The 10141-nt window shown below is 38.4% G+C and overlaps 1 protein-coding gene across 11 annotated transcripts; it reads right to left on the bottom strand.

Moving 5' to 3' along the window:
• Window positions 1-749: 749 nt before the first annotated feature.
• On the bottom strand, window positions 750-9891 carry LOC112722332 (protein MODIFIER OF SNC1 1). Of its 11 annotated transcripts, none has more exons than XR_003162635.3 (12): window positions 9555-9891; window positions 8492-8567; window positions 8243-8326; window positions 8109-8153; window positions 7632-8007; window positions 7045-7147; window positions 6181-6252; window positions 4746-6060; window positions 4408-4672; window positions 1734-4320; window positions 1584-1639; window positions 750-1449 (listed from the first exon to the last, which is right to left on the bottom strand). XR_003162635.3 is itself a non-coding variant. In XM_025773319.3 (10 exons), exons 2-10 carry the CDS (start codon window positions 8521-8523, stop codon window positions 1828-1830), a joined length of 4785 nt encoding a protein of 1594 aa, XP_025629104.1. In that variant the 5' UTR covers window positions 8524-8567; window positions 9555-9891; the 3' UTR covers window positions 1440-1827. The 11 variants fall into 11 exon arrangements, 4 of the variants coding, with proteins under 4 accessions (XP_025629104.1, XP_072063171.1, XP_072063170.1 ...); XR_011867653.1 differs by having other exon boundaries at window positions 6199-6252; XR_011867654.1 differs by having other exon boundaries at window positions 6199-6252; window positions 9427-9886.
• Between the last annotated feature and the right edge of the window lie 250 nt (window positions 9892-10141).

Genomic DNA, 10141 nt, shown 5'->3' with positions numbered 1-10141 from the left:
AAATATGTAGGAACATCGATAAATACTTGACTGTTTATTGTGTAAAACAAAAAACAAAAAAAATGTGGTTTATGGGCACACTTGCTCAATATTTTGATTATTTTCACAAGAATGTTATTCACGTCACATGTCAATGACTCAATGGAAATACTAATATATATTTTGTAAGGGGAAACTCCAATAAAGATGCTAAAAATGTCTTTGTAAAGACGTTTACGTGTCGCATTATTATTGGACGTATTAATGAATCGGTTATTTTTTTATTTCTTAATAAATTAGAATAAAACCAATTTTTTTTATAACTATAATAATAAACCCAAATTTTTTTTAAGGATTTAATTGTATTTTTAAATTTTTAGGTATTTAAATATCCGCAAAACAAAAAGTCAGGGATATATTTATTTTTTTATCAAAAAATTTAAAGATATTCGGTTTAGATTGTATAATTCGATTGGATCAAACCGAGTCTAATAATTATAAAGCAGAGAATTGAGTTTATTGTTGTTATAATAAATCAATTTTATTCTGGTTTATTAAAAAATAAATTATTAACCGGTTTAATAAAGATGTCCAATAATAACATGACATATGTAAATACCTTTAAAAAAAGATATTTTTAATATCTTTATTAAAGTGGTGTCTATTTTTTAAATGGAAGTACTAAAATTTTGTTTAGTAAATATCTTTTAGCACGTGATTTTAGGTTTTAATTTTCGAGTCAAGTAAACGTAGTGTTAATCGTATAACTATTTTAAAAAGGAAAATCAAATTCGATTAAGTAATAATCAGTTCTCTGCATTTATCAATAATAGACTATTCTATCTAATAACCGGAGTGATTTTACATTTTCACTACATAATCCTTTCCTTTTTTGGTTCAAAATCCCTTCCCTTCCTAGATTATGCGTTCATCTGAACTCGCAGACAATTTTTTTTTTCTCTGCCCCTACCCCCATCATCTATCCTGGCACTATCGACCCTGATCAGAATTCAGAACTATTGCGATCCCCCAATAGCCCCAATGCTACTGTACCACTCTCTCCTAAAGAAAACAAGATATTGCCCAACATTGACTTCAAAGTCCCAAGTCTCAACAGCACACAAACTTCTCGAATATCGGGGGAAAATGACGAAAAAGAATCTTTTTTCAAATGCCTATTGATATTAGACACAACGAAAATGGAAGCTTAGACATTTGAGGTCAGGATAAACTGGGAACTATTCATTCCAAATGACTAATTAAGCTTTCAACGCTCGAAAAAAATTATTCAAAACGCATATCAAAATAAGAAATACACTGCGAACACCAATCTTTTGCTTGCTTCTTTGCTGAATTACTTGGTAGTCTTTAGCTATGGTGAAATAATCATTTTCTTCCTCAAACTGCGTAAGGCCTGGAACGCATCTCATATGAGCAGATGGCACACAAAACACTCGTTCTTTCTGGTGCCTGAAAAGAGGCTCGTTGAAACAGGACAAGTGCTCCATTAAAAACAAAATGCCATCAAATATTCTATTTTCAATTACATTAGAAAAATAACCATCCACCACAGCACTACAATATTACAGCAATAACCATCAAACCTTTTCTTAGCCCCGCCCTACAAAAAACAGGGTACCATCTTCACTTCTAGCCCTCCCTGTGGAATACATACCGACAATCAGAAGATAATTGGAGGCATTGAGGCTGCATTTACAATTGAAAGTTCAAAGGTATCTGAAGACCACATATACCTGAAAACACGGCTGTATTAAGCAGCCAAGTTAATGGATGTATGGCTTCTGATGGAACACACAGACTAATTCCAACTACTGATTACCAAAGCATCTAATCAGCACCAGCTTGGCGTCCATAGAAGTTTCCCCCACCTCGCCGGGAATGAGGTTGACCTCGATCCCTAAATCTTCCACCAGCATGATTACCATCTTTAGGCCGTTCTATGTTGTCTGATTTGCTGCCATCATATGGTCCGACAGGGTGGTACTCATAATGCAGGTTTGGGCCCTGCCTCTCCCTGTTTGTAGATTGATTATAGTGCCTGTTATCTTGGGCAGGTGGTTTCCAATCTCCACGAGGCTCGTGTCCTCGTCCAAACCTGTTTAGGTTTCCATTTTTGCCAAAGCCAGAGAATGGGCGGTGATCATGCCTTTGATCTATAGATGTGGGAGATTGCTCAACCAAGTTAACATTTCCCTGATTTGAGGAGTTGGGATGCCTCCTTGTTGGCACATGTTTCCTCTCTCTTTTAGAATCTTGGTTCCCAAAATGTGTAGTTTCTCTGGCCTTGCTCTTGTCCAAGACTGATTGATCATTGTGAGGTTGAGCTACATGAGCATTAGACATCTTGTCATCAGCGGCTGGAATTGATTCTTCATCGCAACAGGGATCCTTTTTGTTAACTCCAACCACAACTGAACCGACATTTAGATCACTGGATTTGTTTCCCCTCTGATTATTTGAAGCCTGAGATTTGGGTTGCCAGTGAGAAGTCAAGCGTTCTCCAACATTTCGATTTTCTTTCAAAGCAGCAGCACCGATATCTGGTTGACTAGGCTCAGAGGATGAAGTGGGTGTTTCATTTCTCTCCAACTCTCCATCATTTTTCTTATGATCCACATCATGGTTCATCCCTCCACCCTTATGTCCTCTGAAAGGAACCCGCCTACCTCTGCCTGTTGCTCCATGATCTTTAATAACAGGAAGAGAAACATGAGCAGCTGAATCATGATTGACAGGATTGTTTGAACCATCAAGATCACTATAGTTATTAATTTGCATTGATTGCCCCTTCGATAAGTTTATTTCAGACTTAGGATCTCCACGATCTTCTGTTTGTCCCTGAACAATTGGTTCAGAGTTTGAATCAATGTCCAGTCCACCCCGCACATCATGCACATTAGTTGTTTCCATTTGATTCCGCTGCCGCCAAGATCCATGCGCTTTACCCTGCTTAGCATGCCTACCATCTCTATTTTTAGGCTCCATTCCATGGGTCACTTTTCCAACAATTGAATCAGTTACCTGAGCAATCTGTGGACCCACAGAAACAGAATCAACTCTTCCAACATTCCCATCTGCTGGAGCCTGATTGACTGATGAAACCACCTGTTGTTGGATGCTTCCTTGCTGAGCCATTTCTTTAGCAACAGGTTTTGGAACATATCTCTCCATTTCTGCCCTCTTATTTTTAAAATTATGCACCTGCTGATCACTCTTCTCAGTATTGACTGCCTCTGCTTTGGTTTTCTCATCTGATTCATCCACGTCAGTCTTATTATGGTGTTTCACAGGGGCCCACATCACTGCATCACTCCCATGAGATTTCTCTGCTGGTCTAGTAGCTTGCATATTTCTCGATGGCCTACGAGAATGCTGAGGTTTCCACTGACTATTCATTTTAGCATGGGCTTCCTCACTTGCTGAATGTCTGTGATGCTCTGAAAATTGAGTTGAATCCTTAGACAAGGATGATGGTTGAACTGGACCCTGTTCTAACTCAATGTTGGCAACCTTGGCCTTATCAATTTCGACAGAGCTTTTTGAAATATTAGCTTCTTTTGGTGCCAATGGTAATGCAGAAGAACTATCTTCAAATTTTTGTTTGTTTTTCCCATTCCTGGTATTCTTCTTTCTCTGGTTTACAGAGGAATCAACCATAGTAGCTGAATTCATGGGCATGTTCAATCCACCAGTTGAACCAACTTCATGGATAACATTGCCAGAAGATACAGAAATATCAACCACTAAATCATTCTCGGCCTTTGAGCCAAATGAAGTGGAAGATGCAACCTTTTCACTCCCAGTTTTCTCTGAAGGAAGATTCTGCTTTTGTTTATAGCTCGTTCGCTTCTGCTTTGAGGTAATATTATTGCGAAACTGTAAGGCATTCATGCCATCAGCACTATTAACATCTTGTTGCAAGTTCATTGACAGATTATGAATCAGAACAGCCTCTTTGCCAGAATTCACATGGGTCTCTGAAGGTGGCTCACTGGACAAGATGGGTAACTTTTCAACTTTATTAATGCTAATATCATTAATATGAGGGATAGCCTTAGCATCAGAATTTAAAGCTGAACTCACAACTCCAAATTTTCCTGATACAATTGCTGAATCAGATGGCTGTAATTCTTGTTGCTTATTGGGGATGTCAGACGTTGTAGCAGACTCTTTTGAAGTTGGACCTTCCACTGCTTGAGAACGTCTATTCAACTCATCCAGCTTTGCAAGAGCTTTAGCCTTTTGCTTTCTTATTCGCTCCTCCTCTTCCTCCTGCAGTTGCTTAGTCCGCTGCTTGGCCAACTCTTTCATTTTGGCACGCTGATGAGTTTCGGAATTTGTTAAGTGTTAAATGTACACTAGATAGCTAATAACGGATATAGAAATGATGCATCATGTATGCATTACCTGATCATGGCTATCAATTGGTTCAGACCTGGTTTGAACAGATTCTCCATCACGCCTTACTGGGTTATATGAGCCAGACCTATCATAGCTCTCAACAGAGATCTGATGGTCACCAATAAGAAGATTAGTTGCTTCCAACTGTGCACCTGATAAAGCTGAGATATCAGCAACCTCAGGTTTCTTTCGCCAACCATCAACATCTTCATTGCTTGTTTTTCCCTTGTTACGGTGGTCACCTCTACTTTGCATGCCACGAGCAATTTGCCTGTGAATAAAGCATATCAGCATCATCAAGAATCTAACCACAATCAGTCAATACCAAGAAATTATGGACAAACCTGGATGATGTTGGTCCACTGGCAGATAAGGAATCGAAATTCTTTTCTCCACCAGAGGCATTGACTTCATGATGAGGTGGGTTTATGACATCAGTGGCAGGAGCTCTAGCAGGAAACATACCACCAGCACCAGCTTCCTTCACATTGTTCACTGAAGCACTATTGGCATGAAATTTATTTCTTTGCTCATCTCTGTTTCTAGCAGATGAATTATCCCTGGCTTTTGCATTCAAACCCTCTATCTTCTTAATCAGACTGGCATCTTTTGGAGCAGATGATCTTGGGGGAGTTTCTAGCACACCAGAGGCAGCATTACCACGATCTAATTTCCTTGGCGAAATATCACCAGGCTTCTTAATGTTTCCTGAACTGTCAGGAAACTTGGCCTTAAGAGTAACAGATGAACTAGATACTTGATTTTCCAAAGCCTGAGAAGGTGGTTCTTCACCATGAGCACTCTTCCTCAAATCCATCTCATTCTTTCTATAGTTTGATCTCTGCTCATTCTCCCAGACTGCAATTCTTGGTCGGTCCCTCCTGTCAATATATGATGCATTGGTTGTCTCTGAATCCTCCCAATTTACTCTCTCATTTTTTCCATCAGATTCATGTTGCTTAAGAAGAACTCTGTATGGCACAGCAGTCTCAGGAGGATGGCTGGATTCCACTTGCTCAGAGGCCAACGGCTTTCCAGCAATACCATACCCACCAGGTTTACCTTGTGAATTGGCAGGCTCAGGAGGATTTTGATTTGGGTACCTATTATGAACAGGTGGTCCAGCTGCCATTCCCATGAAGGGTACATCTCGTTCATTTGAATTGTAGTAGCCCATAGGAGGACCATAGTATCCCTCAAAGGCCATTGGACCATGAAAATATCCAGGTCTCATAGGAATGCCTGGACGAATATACGCATCAGGCATATGAGGCCTAAAGACATCTCCATTCTTAGGGTGCCCTCTTGGTCCATTCCCAGGAGGGGGAACTGGTGGTGAGTTGACAAGACCAGTTGGTGGAATGCCTGGACGATAATAAGGAAATGGTTCAATAGGAAAGCCACCAGGAGTAACAGGATTTCCAAATGGGGGCCCACCAGCAGGACCCCGGAACCAAACACCATTTTGAGGATTATTTACTGGAGGACCATGCCAGGCATCATAGTGTTGAGGTGGAACAGAAGCATTAGGGTAAGGCTGGGTATTTCCTTGCCATTTCTCTATCCCAGGCCTCATGTCATCCTCTCCATGAGACTGATGATCCCTTCTCCAGGAATCAATCACACCACCCTTCATATTTTCATTCACCGGAACATCAGCTGTGATATTGACAACAGAAGAACATTAGTTATAGAAGCTCGAATGCAAAATCCTATCGGCAGAAATGGAATTAAAGAACAATTGAAGCACAAATAAAAATATCAAAGGGCATGACACACCAACAATAGAGGCCTCACTTTTCTCCTTCTGTGGTCCCGAGGAGGAGCTAGGTCGGCCATGAGAACTGTCATCTGCTAGCAGTTGATAAAAATTGTTAAAAACTTTCTCTTAAAGAACAAAACAATTGTTCTATGTTCTCTAAATATTTATGACAAGGTTGTCAAATTGAGATAAAATTCAGGAGTCGGGAAATTGATTCCCCGTAACATGAGTCGAAGCATTTTACGGATAGTAAGATTCATAATTAACAATTAGAAATATTTCAACAGTATTTTAAATGTAAAAGAATTGTAGAACCTACCACATATTAATATTTAACTCAAATATCTCCTAGTATAATCATAATTAATAAAATGGGACACCAAATACATTGAAATATCAAGTTATAAGTCAGAACTTTGGCCTTACAATAATATTCATGGTAGAAAACGAATGAAACATACTCTTATAGAGCAAGGGAAATGCAAGAGTAAGGAGTGAACAGCATACATGAGATATCATTATATAAACAAAGAACTTGAAGTCAAAATTTGATCCCAATAAAATACAGTTATGTTAAGCCTTTAAGTTTCTGGGCCAAGAAAAGACTTGTTGGTTCAAACTTTAAAATGTTAAGAGGAACAATTGATATAATTATATGAACAAAGAACTCCTACAAGTAAATCAAAACTTTTATAAAGGTACAATAAAAAACTATAACATGTGACGCAATAATAGTAACAATAGCAACAACAATACTGTGGCACTTAATGGTCAATAGTAAAAGATCAGTAAAACAATAATGGATTAGCAATTGAAATATTAAACACCATAATAATATAAAACAGAATTCAGGTCAGAATAATAATACAGAACAATAATACCTTGCAACTCAGAATTCAGGGCAGACTTGTCCTTCTCAGAACCAAGAGTTGGAAAGTCTCCAGAGCTCAATGAAAATCCATCACTCTTGGGTTGAGAAACTCCCTGCATTTGTACAAAAAGTGACTACTATCAGCAAATAATGCCTATAAAACAGAGGCAACCATGGCTGCAACCACTGAGGACACAGGAACGTGTCAAGCAAAAAACTCTTACAACTACTTCAACAAACCCCAAGAGACAGTGCCTTTAGCACGCAAGAAGTTCAAAGTTGCTACACCACATATACTATCAGATAATCATAACCATAAAACTACTGAATTACAGCCACAAGTATGTGTATTTACTGGGTGTGCACCATGCCAAACCAGCAGGAAAAAAAGAGTGTGAAAAGTGCAAAATTACTGTCAAACTGAAACAAAGTATTAACGCAATTGTTCGAGGATAAACATCACAAATACTACGTTAAAAAATTAACCACTAACCTGGAAAATTAGATTGTCATAATCATAAAATTATAATAAATAAATATTTCAGATATAATTGGTAGCAAAATCGAAGTTTCAAGAACAAATAAACAGAACCATACCAGTTTCTCTGCGGTCCTAGCACCACTCCAAGCACCTGAATTGTCAGTGGAGGGTTCAGCAAATCTAGATAACTGTGAGCTACCAGGTCTTGTCTCTGCACTGCGAGGACGCAATGATGCAAGTGAAGTCTGATTTGATGTCAGCGGCCCAGATGCTGATGAAGGCCGAGAACTTGACCCCCATGCATTTGTACAGGACTCGAGAGCCCTATCACTACTAGCAGTCGAAGGCCTTGTACCACTCCCACCAGATGATGGCCGAGCACTGAGGTGGCTGGGTGAACTAGCACCACCATCAGTATTTGGAGAGAGAGAAGAGGACCCCCAAGCATTTGATGCAGAAGATGATGATCTACTACCCCAGCTGAGGGTACCCCTACTCAAAATAAACAATGACCGAAAACAAATAAAATTCTGGAACATTAAGAACAATTATAGCAGAAGTCACAACATTAGGTCCTGAGAATATTTACTCACTTGGGAACAATCTCCACATTAGGGTCCAAACCATGTTTCTCTAACCTTGATACAAAAGAAGGGGAAATTTTCAGATCATAAAGCAATACCACAGTCAACTGAAAATAAAAAGAATCCATCAAGAAATCAAATACCTCTGGCTGGGTAAGTTAATAGGTTTTGGAACAGCAACTTTCCCTAGAACAGTCATACCACCTCTTCTGGAAGAAGAGGCCCATCTGCAAAACAGCATTAGAATCATTAATCTCAATTTTCTTTAGTTCATTATAAAATATAATCATATTGCCAACGACAGAAGCAGGATTTTCAATACAAGACATATCAAAAATTTGGTTTGGCCACATTTACATGTTGGCTTCTAGAGCACGTAAACAAAGGCATACCTTCGCTCCCCACTCAACATGCTTGAAGTCATTGCCTGGACACCACCGCACTGTCATTCAAGCCAGTTGAAAGGGCCTAATAAGAATTAAAAAAAAAAAAAAACTTAGTGGCCTATCATAAACGATGCTTACAGACAACTGAATATAAAATTATAATATAGCGTAATAAATTGATACATGACAGAATTCAGACCACATTTGTAACTATTAATATTATATTAAACCTACTTACATACCAAAAAGGGATGGAGCAGAAAAGAAATAATGTCACTATTAAATCCAAGGACAAATATAATAGAAACTTTCTTAAATTTGAAGGAACAGTTTACACTCACGGGTTGCTGGAAAAAGAATTGGCTTCTGCAAGTAACTTCTATACTAAGTTCCTAAGCCTCTTTTACAATATCAGGTCTAATGATACTCATAACTCCCAAAGTGAAATCATTCCATGCAATGTATCAAGTATCAACTGATAAGAGAGAGACAGAAGGGTCGGGGAACATATGAACAACAGGTGGATGACCTTTATCAGCAACCATATTCTACACTAAGTCTACCATAATTTACATTCCAAAAGTTTTACATTCTATTCACCAGAATCAATGATTTTCTAACATAATGACCCTCCCCACCAAATTATAGATCCAAATAAAGAGCCAACAAAAGCAGTGTACACTCTTCAATAACAATTACTCTTCAATTGTAAACGCATATATCTTCATATTGAAGGAAAACAATAGTGAAATTAAAGTTAAGAAGCCTAATTAAAAAGCAAGGCCATTAGATGCGACAATTGGCTACATAAACAAGTTTTCCTGAGAGGAAAACAAATATATTTGACATCCTTCCATCTTAATCTATAACAACATAGAACAAGCAGAGAAATAACAAAAAAAAAATAAAAAATAAAAATTATATATGCAGTAGTAGTTTACACTGGCAAAAAATTTTCAGTTGTAATTCGATTTTTTTTCTCCCTCGCAATACGTGGTTTTTCGGTGTTCGTTTTCAGGTGGAACCAAACGCGGATGAAAAATAGCTCGAAGTGCAAATGAAAGTGTACCGGATGCTAAGGAAAAACGTGTGGCCCAAAGAAACCCTAGAGAGGTGGAATTGGAGAGAGGAGCGCAGAGGAGAAAGGAGGAGGACCGATCGGAAGGTTAAGAGAGCACCGTTGAAGGATGAGATAGACGGAGGATCTGTGCAGAGTGAAGGCGGTGAAGGTGGGTTTCGGATCGGAGAGGAAGAATGGGGGGTAGAGAGAGAAAGCGAACCAGCAAGCGATAGAGAGAGAAAGAGAGAAAAGAGCTGAGAGGGTTCGGGCTTTCGGGGGAACGTAGCGGTAGCAGTTGAGTTACGCCCTGAAAAATGTTTTGTTTTATTCACATAAGGCCCACCTTAGAAATTACATTTAAGTGAGGCTTATATTTCACGTTAAACCAATTCAGCAATTCTATACGCCATTTACCCGTAGAGGTGTCTATACATCAGATTTGATTTGTATATTTGTAATATTTACTCAAATTTAATTTGAAAATTGTGAATATAAATCTAATTGTTAAGATTATTAAATTAGATTTGATCTGATCTGTACTGATTCGAATACTAATAGAATTGAATAATAAATTTTATGTTTGTATTTGTATATTT

This window comes from Arachis hypogaea, chromosome 11 (assembly GCF_003086295.3).
Source record: "Arachis hypogaea cultivar Tifrunner chromosome 11, arahy.Tifrunner.gnm2.J5K5, whole genome shotgun sequence".
NCBI classification, from domain to species: Eukaryota; Viridiplantae; Streptophyta; class Magnoliopsida; order Fabales; family Fabaceae; genus Arachis; species Arachis hypogaea.
The sequence above is the reverse complement of the archived record's forward strand: the minus strand, read 5'-3'. Positions and strand labels throughout refer to the sequence as shown.